Genomic DNA, 13,698 nt, shown 5'->3' on the forward strand with positions numbered 1-13,698 from the left:
AAACTTCGTTTTCACACCAAAGCTGCTGTATTGATAGTTTTGGACGCTCATTTCAATATCTTGATCACGGGGACGTCAGCAAAAATCTTATTTAGACTTTATGAAGATCAGCGTAAGTTACGGGGCAAAAATGACCCCGAACAAGCATACCGACTAGCGAAATCCCTGACGGTTATCTAAATTCTAAGATCAAATTAATATTTTTGGTTTTTGGTGACCGTGACCTTCTGAAAGTTAAATGAAGTTAATGACCTGGAAATAACGCCAGTGGCCCTTTGTTCAGGGGAAGTATCTGGGTCAAAAGCAGTGAGGTCTGGGGGCACTTCGGAGACCGATTTGGAATTTGACCTGGTTTTACCTTAGTTGACCCAAACGTCATGATCTAGAGACTTCAACTTCTGGCGCAAGTAAATTCCAATAAGTCCTGCCCACCCTGAAGATTTGGTGGTTATAGCTTTCTCACTTTTTAAGATGTCAAGGGATCAAGTTGACCCCCACCCGAGCGCGTCACATTCACTGGCCACCCGGGCGCATGTCAATAGAATGTGACAGACGTTTGATGTGAAAGGACGACCTGGACCGTGACAGCCTTTGACAGCTTTAAATCTTTGCATCCACCAGACATGCGAGTCGGACGTTTTCACCAAAAGGCAGCTTTCCTGTGCTACGGTTATACTGTCTCGTTGAAGGGGGGTCTTCCACATTTATATGCGGTTTCGAACTGCAATAGCCATCTTGAAGGTCTTTCGGTGCTGGTAACAGTTCTGTCCCTTTTAAGATATAAGTCCTTCTAGCTTCTGAGCTAAACATACGCGAAAATGGGGAGAGAATTTCAGAGTGAATATTCCAGTCACCTTGCCATTCATGACGTCATAATAATACCATTCCAATCCTGCCATTCCATAAGTCATGCGGCGATTAGGGCCAAGAAAAATATAATTGTCGAGGCGTTCATATCTGGCGTTCGTGAGCACAATTTCCAGACATAACCACCGCCGATTGGCCCTCAATGTCGTGCCATGTAGGATGATAGAATCAAACTTTCGGACAGTTTTCAGAACGGTGCTGAGATACTAAGTAGCTGAGTTGACATCATGATTACACATGTGAAAAGTTAAAGCTTTAAACCATAATGCTTTACGACCTACGACCTCTACCTTGATGTAATTCCATTCACATTATACTCAAAAGTTAGAAAAACTTATTTCTCGCAAAAGAATGCGCAACAAAGACATTGTTTCAGAGAGCGGTTCTGATCTTTATCATCCCGAAGAGCACCACACAAGCGCCGAGCAAGTATCAATGTGGTGGCTTTCACAAAGCCAGGTCATCCATGGTCAGCCTACGTTCAAGTTCCACATTTGTCACCAGATTTGGCCTTTTCAAGGCCGTGCGGTTTTTACTGTACTGGTACGCATCATTAAGCGCAGGAAGAACTTTCAAGCATTTGTTGCCTTTGGTGAGGCCTGTTTACTGCTTTGCCTGGCTGCAGGGGCCAGTACACTAATAGTCTTTACCACTTTGACCTGCCATGACATATCAATGGCCGGATTTGTCGATTTTCGCTAGCGACCATTTCATAGAGGTTTTTAAGAGCTATCCAGTTCTGACTTCCGTGTTGTTGAAGCACGATTTCATTTTGAAATAACACAGAAGTATTATCAAATAATTAGTTACTAGCTTCTGGCATGATAACAAGTAAATAACTTCTGGCATGATTTATCTTGTCCAAGGACACATAAACCTTTGTTCAGTCGCACCTATATTATGCAGGTTGATAAGAGCTTCTCAATGACATCCCTCTGCATCTAGCTTACTCACTTTGTATAGATCTTGAGTGTCTCTGAGTCCTCCTCGTAGGGCGAGGGTGAAAAACTTCCGTCGGCTGACGGTTAGTTTGACAGTGCATGAGAACGTTCACTGTGCTACACGACATGTTAAAAAAACACTGGTCATGTGACCGCTATGCTGCTTTTGAAGCTCCGAAGCTTCTCGTGCCAGCCCAGTTTCTTGGTGGCTGGAAGTGCTTGTCAGCACCTGGTATTTCTTCGGGAACCAGAAATTATTTTTCCTATTAAGAGAGACGATTCTGATGACAACCGTGTAAAATCCTATCAGCTTTAAATAGCGGAAAGGTGAAACCAAAACCTTTCATCTTCTAGCGTTGCTTTCCGCTGTAGAGTTGAGAAATAAGCGCTGTCATAATACAAATGCCGTTAGATTGTTCTTACTCGGTCCCTATTGTAAATGTGTTCCGGTCAGAACTTGGCGGTGTAAATGAAACGTGAAAAGAGAACTCCCCGCTGTAGGAAGACCCCACACGAATAGGGCGATTCCGTAATATATTGCATGTTTAACTCAAAGAGGAGTCTCGGCTGGGCCCGACTCAGTTAAATTTAAACAAGCTTAGGTTAGTTCCATTGGCTTTCTTGGGGCATTGTCACGCCAGCCCCCGCCGCGATGATTGGACCATCGTACACTGTGAGCTGTACGGGTCTCGGCTGGGCCCGACTCAGTTAGATTTAAACAAGCTTAGGTTAGTTCCATTGGCTTTCTTGGGGCATTGTCACGCCGGCCCCCGCCGCGATGATTGGACCATCGTACACTGTGAGCGGTGGCACGAGATGACAGGAGTTGTCGATGTGCCGACCAGGACGAGGGCGGCGCTCCCGTCTTCTTCTGCGCCTGCCGGCCGGCCTGGGGAGGCGACTTCTGCCAAGAGGCGCGAGACCCCTGCTCGGCCGGCCTGCCCGACTGCGGCTCCATGTTCCGCTGCCACCGGGATGAGACGAACACCTTGGCCGGCTTCTCGTGCCGCTGCCACGAGCGGCTCGGCTGGGCTCCCCGCTCCGGTGAGTCGGGGCGTCTGGTCATACGTCACGTGGCCAGGCCAGCCGACGGTGGCGTCTCGGCGTGTCGGCGGCCGTGACGGTGTGACGGTTCTGTTGAGACATACGCTAATGGCTGGCCCGGACACTGTCAGTCAGCTACTGCTGATGACTGCGGGATGCTGAAGTGTTGGTGCCTGCGACACGTCTGTTCATGACCGTCGCGCATCGATCTAGTATTCGCCATGTCAACTGTATGCATGCCGGAGCCTGCGGCCAACTGCTAGGTGACACTTACCTATCTGATCTGATCTGCTGCTGCCGACTGTCGACTTGTCAGGCGACCCTGTGGTTTGCGCGCTGATTCCACCCGGCTCCTGGCGACTGAGCGGTGCTGAAACCGGTGACTGCATGGCCCGAAGCTGCGCCCGCGAGAACCAGTGGCCGCCCTGCCCACTGCAGTTATGCTGACCGACACTGGCGTTGTTTCAGCGTCGGACCCGCGCTGTATGCGTATAACCCGCTGCTCGGATGGCAACCCGTGCCAGAACGGCGGCGCCTGTCGCCAGGAGGAGGGCGGCTTCGTCTGCGTCTGCACCGAGCGCAGCTCAGGAGATGTGAGCACGCCACGTGTCCCAACTCTTGATGTGTTCCCACGGACCGCCATCCTTGTCATGTACCAGGCCATGATGTAAAACATTTGTTAAACTGAAGACACCTTCACACATCTGTGCAGTCGTTTTTTTTCTAACGCACAGTGTAGACTCCGGACATTCAGCTTCAATTTAATTTCCTAAACTCATCTCATCATCCTTTCCTGCTTGTCTCTGTCGCGCCGTTTTCACCTCCTGCTACTTTCCTTTGTGTGAGCTTTCCTCGGGAGATTAACCGGTAGTGCGCCACGTGAGCCCATTGAGGACACTACTTGGTTTGTATATAGACCTGAGTCATGGTCGAGAGTGTCGTACTTGCGCATGATGCATGATGCGCTCAAACGCCTTGGAATTATGTGACTGCGGAATGGCTGTTATTTATCTGTGTTTATAGCCTCCTTTATTGCTGCAGAAACCGGCACGTTGATGCATGAACATCCTTGGCATAAACACAGCTTTGCGTAGCGCTAGAATCGCTATATCTGCACGCATGAGCCAGGAGCTGTCTTCGCTGCGTTGTAAGCCTGAGAATGGGTGTGGCCGCTGCACACAGAGCAGTCGGACGCTGCCTTCGATTATCATTATTTTACTATTTTGGGCACCCTTTGAGGGTGATAGCGAGTGTCTTCAGTTTCCAAATTGGTTTCACATTTGTTCTTTGGTAATTTGTTTGAATACGACCGTAAAAAGGTAGCGTACACCATGCACATGTTTGCACTTGGCATAAGTAAGACTGCACGACACTCACTCTAAATGATGCTGTATCTCAAAGGCTTTTTTCTGACAACTGCGATGTTGTAGACCAGGCTTACTATGATTGATGCATTTTTGCCCCCTGGTGCAATCGGCGTGACCCACTCAATAATATGCATTATGAGCCTCAAAACCATCTGCGCGCGGCGTTCAAAATGGAAAATAATAATACAGAAACTACTCAGCTCACCTGCAATCACTGACTGCCGTTTTACTCTTGGTTTAGTTGTGAGTACACATTTTTTCAGTTGTTTGGAAACTACATCAGTATTACAAAAACCAGCCTTATCAATAACGGCATTTCTTCCAGTGTTCACGGTCAAACGTTCCCGTAAACCGACAGGAAAGCCAATATACCAGCAAACCGCCTTAGACGTCGCGGAACGTGGTCGGTATCACTTATCGCCACGCAGAGGGCGAATTCTTAACTAGCAGAGCCAGATACCTTTACCAGCCAGATACCAGCAAACCGCCTTAGACGTCGCGGAACGTGGTCGGTATCACTTACCGCCACAGAGGGCGAATTCTTAACTAGCAGAGCCAGATACCTTTGAGAACGTCCAGCAGCGAGCACGACCACGTCTGAGCCGGAAAGTCTATTCTTTTCGTAATTGAGTAAGCTAAGGCTTACAGCTGCAGCGTTCACGTGTTATCACTGCATAGCATTGTTAACAGATTGCTGGGTCATGTGCCCTGTTAGGTCTGGTGGTTTTATTTTGACAAAATCTATCAATATTTAAAGGTCTACGGCATTATGCCTGTGAACAACGTATGTCGAAGACTGCCAATATTCTGAGGGTGTGTCTGTCACGAAAAGCTCGACTTTACGTGTGGACATGCCTCAAGGCTGAAAATCTCGGATTTTCTCACAACTTGAACTTGTTGAACTTAAACTACTGGAACTTGTACTCGAGGGCGGTGTCTGACTGAAGCGAATGCTGTATCATGTTTTTTTCATGCGAGAATTTCGTAGACAGCCCTTCATGTTGCGGTTGGTCGCAGCTAAGAAAAAGTCGCCTGTAAAAAAGCTTTGGCACGTTGAATGCATATATTTTGCGTTAACAGCGGTATCCGCAAAATTTAAGACATGAATAACTTTTTGTCCGTGAATCATTCGCATGCGCGTTTCTTCGCATCATGCTTTCTCGTGTATGCATTCCTTGGAATTGCGCAGAGTCGTGCTTTATTTCTTCGTGTCGTAGTTAGGTATGGTACATGCATCTATCTGCATCACATTTCTCTGATACGCAGCCTGTCCACGACATATTCGTTATGATGAGCCAAAATTTGGTACCTCCCCTCCGTTGTTTCCTTGCTCTTGCCTCGTATCATTTTACTTTGCTGGGGGACAGGAGCGCAGCCAGCGTCTTGGTAAGGGAGATGGGGGCACAGGGATGGCAGAGAGCTCTCTCATGGTAACAGGGTAACTCCCCCGCAAAAGTATCGCCCCATATGGACCACTTTTTGTTTGTATCCTCCTTTACTGGAACGGAGGCCAGAAGACGCTGGAAGACAGCTTGTTTTTTTTTAGTGAGAAACGGCATAAACCAGGCATTAAGCGATAACATGGAGTAAATCGACAGCATTACCATTTCACAATTTAAATTTGTGCACTCACTTGGTCTTAATAGGACTCTCTCTAAGCCAATATCAGTCAGAGGCTTTGCCAAAACTGAGAAGTTCTTCGGGGATATTAAGTACCCAGTGAAGATGACTACGGGTCAAATTGGTGCCAAAAACTGGTATTAAGATGGCCAGCCTCATATGCGTCTGAAAACGTTCAGGCTTCATTCAAAACTAATTTGTGAAAAAAACAGAGAAAGGATAGGTTGGAGCATACCATCTTATACGACCTAGAAACCGAAACCCGATGTCGGACGTCGCAGTCTCCACAGGCTGCGCGGCGTCGGCTTACGGTTGACGCGGTGACGGCCAACGGACGGGTGAAAATTATAATGCATCTAAGCGAAGCGCTTTTGAACGCTTTATAACACCAATTCGTACATTTAAAACGCAGCCAAGGCGTACATTTTACGTGCATGATTTTTGGATTGATAAAAACAACGGATTAGCCTTTAAAGAAAAGCTGTCATTCTAGTAGCCTTACCTACCCCACCCGGGCGGCTAATGCAACGTGGCCACCCTCCCGAGGGTGACGTCGTCCAGCTGGCATGTTCGGTGCAGCGGCTGTGTGGCTAATGAACGTCGATCGACATGGAGCCGTACACTGCACTTTTTCATGCCGTGGCAAATGGATTTTGTTACTACGAAATCCACACTCTAGACGTTCCCTTGCCACGTCTAGAGTTGGAGCGAACAGTTCCCAGTTCTATGAGGGAGGTCTAGAGAGGATGCAGTCACTTGGGTCCAGTCCAAGTCGAGACGCATCACAACATTGCATTCGGAAAATTGTCGTGTTTCTGTGCGTTTATTGTTGTTGTGAGTTCACGAAGCAGATAAGCACGCTTTTGTGATTTTAAAGCAACGAAGCCGCACCATGCATTTGGGCTACAGGTGCCGAGCCCGCCAGTTTTTTAAGGTGTCGTCACCTCTCCCCGACAGCTGTGTGAGCGAAGGCTGGTGGACGGCTCCGAGGACCCGGCCGCTCCGGCGTCGGCTGCGGCTGCCACTTCGGCTCCGGACTTCAGTCCATTGATGGTGGTGCGGTCGTTTGACCAGATGTTGAGCCCCTACGGCAGCTGGCAGCAGCCGGCGGTACGCCCGCGCCGCTCCCACGCCCAGCACAGGAGGCAGCGGAGCCGCCACCGCCATCGGGTCTTCCTCGAGCGTCTGCTGCGTGACGTGGAGCCACAGATCCGGCGCACCGCCCGCGACAGCATCGTAGAGCTGCCGCACCGGTGATGAAACGTCGCCCTCCGTATCCTTCAGTCGCCGCACCAATGTCAGCACGACAGACTAGCTGCTGTGCCTTCGAAGAAAGGACGTCTCCAGCGCCATCCACCTCACTGTGTGGGCTACGGCGCAGACAGGCGTGGGTGCCATCAGCAAGGCCAGTGATCGAGGCCATGTCACCATTGGACAGGTCTCCGGTCTGGGATTACGGTAGTGCTGACTTACTGACGTCAACGAACTGCTGGCCTGGGGTAAGAACATGAAGGGCAGGTGTCCCTGTCGAAACCCCTGTCGAACTTGTACAGCCAGCTGGCGATTGCAGATTTCACCCATTTTAGTGATTGACTTCGCCTTGCCAACTTTATGTGATGCCCTGTCACGAAAATGTCGTTATTGAACAAGTTCAGTGGCCCGAATACAAATCGAAAAGCGAACTGGTGCCTCCGACGTTACAAAATAGTTATGTTAAGGCTTGTTTTAGCATGGTTCGTGGAATAATTTAACTTTGCCATCATTGAATAGTATATTCACAGCAATGGGAACTTGAACCACACTGATCAGCTCCAAACTGAAATGAAATGAATCATATCTAGTTGCAACAAGCCACCACTGTCCGCTGTCGCCGTGTGATGCCTGATGGCTGCGTGCGATCCATGTCGATGTCATTGATGAGCCAGCTGGTGGTTCGAACAGTTTCTGGGCGCAGTGATCATGGAATATTAAAGCCATACACGGCATTAAACCCAACCCAGCCAATAATGATCCAAGCCGGCATGAGCATCGGTATCTGCGTGTATAGAGGAGTCGAGCTCCCCCCCCCCCCCCCTAGCACACACACTGGTTCTAACTCTTATAACTAATGGACAGTGCAGATGTCCATTTCAGGGACCAGGAACCCTGCTGTTGTCGTTGTAACAAATGTGTAAGTCTCTCAAAATGTTTAGCAACTCAAAACCCATATCGTTGACCCACCCTTACGACAAGCCACACATTCGTCTATGCTTCGCGCCCGAAATTCAATAAGCCGCCAAACGGATATCCCATGTTTGGGACGTTACGCTGAACACCGCATACCCAGGGCGAGGGGGAAGAGCGCCCAGGGTGATCCGTGCGTAACCAGGGAGAATGGGGTTGAAAATGGCCAATAAAGAGCAACGTAATTCATGGACAGCCCCTAGTGAGGAGGAAAGAGTAAACGCCTTCGCGGTGCTAGTCTCTCGAGATTGTCCCCTCTATGCTTGCGCTTAACCAACGAGCAGACAGCAGACATCGTCCATTCAATCGCTCAAACGATGAAAAAATTGACTGACCTTAGCACACTCGACATCATTTAACCTACACTGAAAGAAGATATGTTCTATGAAAGTTTTGTTTTTCCATGGCTTTTCAGAAGATAGAGAGGGCAAGTTTTGTCTTTCCGTCCGGCGGAGAACTTTTAGAAGTTCTTATGTGCGCGCGTTACGCCAAAAACCTTGCAGAACCTTGTGCAGCCCTGAGGGATTAATCTTTCTTTCCATGTCCGCTCTCTGCTTGCGCAACAATACCCTGACCCGTCCTCTACCCATTGCATATAGGCTTAATCCTCTGATTACAATATTTAACACCCACTCAGGTGAGGATCAATTTTCCACAACGGTATTTACAGAATGATTTCAAGCGGCGAGGCGCAGCCGTGCAGAATCTGGCATATCTGTGGGCAGTTAACAGCAGATCGTTTGTTACAAAACATGATATGCATATTTTAAAGTAATTGACCAAAACACCTCAAACTCAGACCGTGGCTGTCAGTGAAGGGACTTTCTAGGAAATCGTTTAATCTGATTGGACAGCGGAGTGTCAATCAAAGCAATACATCTCTGAGATAATTTCTTAGACAATAAAACAGCTGGATGTAAAAGTTTAACAACATAAATTGACCTTGTGTTAGGTACGAAGGTCAGACCGAGATAAAGAGCCCGCTTTTTGACTGGAAAGTCTGGTTTGTGAGGTAGTTTCTGATGTTCACTTCGAATTTCGGGAAACACGTGCCGCACAGAACATCTTCCATGGGCTTCTTAAAAACAAGACTAGATCACTAACCTACCACGGCCATATCAACCCGTTGTTTTTTTTCAGAAACGTACCTCCTAGCGTAATCCGAAACTTGTTTAAATTCAAAACTCGAAACAATCTCGTGGGTTTTTTGGGTCACCAAAGCCTTTCAAAGTTCATATAAGATCCCTGACGTAAAATGGACACCAGTGACCTTTTGCCAAGGTGTCTCAGTCGAAGGAAGCTGCAAGAGGAGCTCTATGGGCACTTTGGTCACCAATCTTGAGTTTGCCCTTGTTTGATCTTATTTGACCCGGAGGTTTTGACATATGGACCTCATTTTTTAACGCGACTATACGGGTGCGTGTCAACTCCTTTACGTCCATTTATCGGTTTGGAGTGCCATTCAGCTGCCATCCTCAAGAAATTAGCTTTGAATATATTGCATTTACACAAATCCGCACCCGGTACGCACACACACACACACACACACACACACACACACACACACACACACACACACACACACACACACACACACACACACACACGCGCATGCACGCACGCACGCATGCACATTCATATATATATATATATATATATATATAATATATATATATATATATATATATATATATATATATATATATGTTATACGTTGGTACTATGGCCTAAATCCAAGGTCAAATATAAAGTCGGGGTAAGTTGTGAAATCTAACCGAATGGCTTGGCCACTAAACACGGTAGGGCGATCTGTTAATGCAACGGGACGTGTACGAACCCACACAAGCCTTTGTTTGTCGTCTACAGCAGGACACCTATGAACCCCTGATAACTTTTTTCCAGAATAATAATAAGTCGTGTTTCCTTGCTGAAAAAACTGCTAAAAATCGCAATAGCTGAACGGATTAGTAAAGCAGACAACGTAACACTCGTAGGGCCTAGACACGCATAATTTTGGGAAGTCCGACTGAAAAGCTCTGGAATTTCAGGGTTGACATTGACTAAACCCGTCTCTGCTCCCACACCAAGCGTACGGGCTGCCGCCCAAGGCTGCCATAATTGAACGCATTGGGCTCCCGAAGGTCGGGTCTAGAAGGACGCCTTTTCTTTTTGATCAGCAGTGGCAGGTGCCTTTAGTGCCTTCCACTTTTTGCATCCGCCACTGCGTGACTACTATGATACTTAAATTAAGTATCATGAGATGCACAATATGAGCCGAAAAATATAAATGGCATTTCATCAAAACAAAGTGGTATAAATCCGTTTATAGTAATGGGGGAGGTCAGGGCGTCCGACAGTCAGCTGATCCCGTCCCCGCCCACAATCAGGTACAGAAATCGTCAATCCTGCCATACATGATACGTCAACGAAAATTTCACCGGCTGATCACATGCTATTGACTTGTCTTGGTGTGTTGCCCACTTCTTATGCATTCACGCATCAAATCTTGTTATTTTCTCAGGCTACAGGTCGCCCATTCGCTTTGGCTTTCTTGCAGTTCGACGCCGAATGAAGGGGTTATGGTACCTGAGACAGAAGTACTCCCGTGGCTGGTATAGCTTATCGATGTCCTGGCGAACTCATCACTACCACAGATCAAGCGAAAATAAAACATTAGTTTTAGCTTCATATGGAGCAGGAAGCCTGACAAAGCTAAATGATCGGTCCATAAAGACAGGAACGTTAATGACGTGTCGAAGGCACCCGGTGCGGTCGCCAAGGTGACGAGTCGAAAAACACTTGAGTAAAAGTGATTGCTCTTAGTCGGAAAGAGCCATGTACCAGATTTTCACAAATGAAGCTAGGACATGTCCCATTGAGGGGACGTTTGATCAGTACACCGGTGCATGTTTTGTGCCGTGCATGCACTCTCGGTACACGGCCACTATGTCCTGCATGATCTCCCGGATCATACGCAGCTGGTCGGACGACTCCTTGTAGATGACTATCTCCTCCTGGTCCAGAACGCGCGCCTGATGGTACCGGTTGCACAACTGGTACAGGTTGTGGATGGCCATCTTGATCTGGCCCAGCAACAGTGTTTTCTTGGCGGCCGTGTTCTTGATACGTGTCCAGTTGCTCTCCGAGTTAATGACATCCCTCTGCGCCTGGTCGTAGTGCGTCTGCAGTTCTGACATCAGGTTATTGAGGCGCAGGGTTTCTGTATTGCGATTCTCCGTGTACTGGATCATGTTGGATAGCTGGTCCTTCACAGCATTGGTGTCCTTTTGCCCGCGCTTGTCCAAGTACTGCTTGGTCGCCCACAGCAACTCGCACCGGCTCAGAATGTCGTTGATCTCCTCATAGTCATCGGAATACTCAGTGACTTTCAGGAGGAATTCGCGAAAAGCTTTATTCCGATCCACCCCACTCTGAATTTGACTTTTTACGTGCTCAAGGTGCTGAAACTCATCGTTCAATTTGGCAAGTTCACTATCTTTTGCCGCTTGATGTTGCAGTTCTTCCTTGATCTTGGTCAATCCCCTATGTCGCTTTGAGTCGTTTTCGTAGATAAACTTTTCGAATCTAATCAACTGATTCTTTAGGCCCCGTTCTCGTTCTTCAATTTCTTTCTTCTGTGCTGTAATTTCTTTCATTCGCCCGTTGTACCAGGTCTGACACTGTTCCACTTCCTTGCTCACTTGCTCCAGCTCGTGTTTCTTGGCCAGCAGCCTGGTAGAGGCCGCAAGGACGCAATCCTCTCGTCGTGGCCGGATGGCGATTTTGTTCTCAAAGTGGATTCGAAAATAGTCCTCCAGGTCATTGTTCAGAGTGTCTGTCCTTTTCATGTTTATGCACTTCTCCCACAGTCCTAGGTATTTCTAATTTCAAACAAGTTTTGCTCAGAGCCACACAATTTGTGTTTGAGCCCGGATATTTAGTACGAATACGTATGAAAGCATTCAAAATGCCCCCACCCACCCCCCTGTAAGACCACACGCCCTCAACTCATCAGAATAGGCTTATACGCTGCTGACTGCGTTAGTTTCCTTTTAACGCGGAAAAAAATCAAGACAAGAAAATATGGTAAGGTTTGCCCCAAATATCGTTAAAAAACACGTGCAAGTTCCCAAAACTAAACCCCCTATAAAGCCATAAATGAAAACCATTTCTGAGCCGCGCTCGTAATGCCAGGGGGGCTTACGAAATCCATGAAGGCTTTCGGGGTGCGCTCGGAGAGAATACCACGCCATAGCACACACCACGAATCCCTCGCACCACCGGTTGACAGTCCTTGATACAACTGGCATATTTATCCGCCCCAACAGTAGCGTTGGTGCACCTACCTTCTGATTTCCCCATCTAAGGCGAGTTGAGTCTGAGTCACTTTAAGCGCTCGTCATTTGTCCCCGACTGGGATTGGCCCGCGAACGGTGCCAGTAGCCGAGGTAAAAGGCGGGTAATGCCAGAGTCATAGGCAAGCCCGGTACTAAAAAAAAGAAGACAGTGCCGTTACTCGTTATTCCCTTTCTTCAGAAAAGGTACTCGTTACTGTTACTCTACAAAGCATGCAGAGGAATGTTCTTAAATCCGTTTTGTCATTACATTGTAGGCGGTGTTTTTAAGTCCCATGTATTCGCTGACTTCATTGTAGGACGCTTTGGCGAAAAGATAGGACACTTGGGTAAAGAAACACAATATAAATATCACCAGACCTTCCTGAACAGGTGTCTCATATAGTGGTTGGAAGATTATTTGTATGCATTCAAAAGCGTAGAGTTCTTCTTCTGCTAAGTTCTTGCCCACGTGCTCAGATTCAAACGCCCATATTCACAAGGCGGAGCAGGCGGCGGCGGCGTCAGCAGCGGCGGCGGGTGTGGCGCGGCTGGCAAGCAGGATGATGTTTGCTCTCAGGTCATTGTCACGCAAGGAAGTCGTTACTGAACTCTGCAAAACGGCTAATTTTAATGTCATTTATTATAACACAGGAGCAGTGTTGCAACCAAATGGCATGCAACCACTGTGAGGTGGTTGTTAAAGTGTGACTCAGGTGTTCCCATCTGGGCTAGCCCCTCCTCGTTCCATCCCCATCCCAACTCCCACGGGAAATACGTAGGGTTCAAAGGGGAGTGTGGTTTTGAAAAAGGCTTTCAAGGAGGCATAATCACTTCAAATTTTCAAAAATTTTGATTCTGCAGCTCTGTTACGAAAAGTTCCGTTACGTAACGGAATTACGCAGCAGCTAACCGAGCAAACCTATGATCAACGAGGAAAAGGGACGGTGCCGAGTATTAACACGCGCCCGAGAAGTCGGTTGAATACCATTTGCCCGGGCGAAGGGAGAATTTAGATCCCAACATTGAGATCTCAAAAAATAAGGGAGCTAGAGATAACAAATTTAGAGAGTGGATTTCCCTGCACCTAAGCTCAGTAGTGCCAAAATTTGGGATACCCAGGATTGTGTGAAAGGGAGCATTCGACACTTGTATGAAGTTTGAACTGAACTCCACTTTCTGAGCTACACGCCTGCGAAGATGCGCAGACTTTTTCTGGAGACTATTTCAAGGTCACTCAGTCATCTATGACGCCATAACGTCATTTAAATCCTGCGATTGCATTAGCCGTGCAGCGAATCA

At 47.7% G+C, this 13,698-nt stretch overlaps 2 protein-coding genes across 2 annotated transcripts; one reads left to right on the forward strand and one right to left on the reverse strand.

Moving 5' to 3' along the window:
* The first annotated feature begins 2,460 nt into the window (after positions 1-2,460).
* Positions 2,461-7,515, forward strand: LOC119103093 (fibropellin-1). The gene is made up of 4 exons (XM_037226541.1): positions 2,461-2,488; positions 2,613-2,852; positions 3,321-3,445; positions 6,797-7,515. The coding sequence occupies exons 1-4, from the start codon at positions 2,461-2,463 to the stop codon at positions 7,094-7,096; spliced, it is 693 nt and encodes a 230-aa protein (XP_037082436.1). The 3' UTR covers positions 7,097-7,515.
* A 3,438-nt stretch (positions 7,516-10,953) lies between these two features.
* On the reverse strand, positions 10,954-11,910 carry LOC119103094 (coiled-coil domain-containing protein 42 homolog). Its single transcript, XM_037226542.1, has 2 exons — positions 11,764-11,910; positions 10,954-11,418 (listed from the first exon to the last, which is right to left on the reverse strand). Exons 1-2 carry the CDS (start codon positions 11,908-11,910, stop codon positions 10,954-10,956), a joined length of 612 nt encoding a protein of 203 aa, XP_037082437.1.
* Positions 11,911-13,698: the final 1,788 nt, after the last annotated feature.

The sequence above is a fragment of the Pollicipes pollicipes genome, unplaced genomic scaffold (genome assembly GCF_011947565.3).
Source record: "Pollicipes pollicipes isolate AB1234 unplaced genomic scaffold, Ppol_2.1 Scaffold_5724;HRSCAF=6776_pilon_pilon_pilon, whole genome shotgun sequence".
Taxonomy (NCBI): Eukaryota; Metazoa; Arthropoda; class Thecostraca; order Pollicipedomorpha; family Pollicipedidae; genus Pollicipes; species Pollicipes pollicipes.

Bases quoted from the DNA above. Each gene is read 5' to 3' on its own strand.
- LOC119103094 (XM_037226542.1), bottom strand. From the start codon at position 11,910: ATGAAAAGGACAGACACTCTGAACAATGACCTGGAGGACTATTTTCGA. The intron at 11,419-11,763 runs GTGAGCAAGGAA...GACTATGAGGAG, and splicing joins AGAAACACGAGCTGGAGCAA to ATCAACGACATTCTGAGCCG.
- LOC119103093 (XM_037226541.1), top strand. From the start codon at position 2,461: ATGATTGGACCATCGTACACTGTGAGCT. The intron at 2,489-2,612 runs GTACGGGTCTCG...GTACACTGTGAG, and splicing joins ACCATCGTACACTGTGAGCT to CGGTGGCACGAGATGACAGG. The intron at 3,446-6,796 runs GTGAGCACGCCA...TCTCCCCGACAG, and splicing joins CCGAGCGCAGCTCAGGAGAT to CTGTGTGAGCGAAGGCTGGT.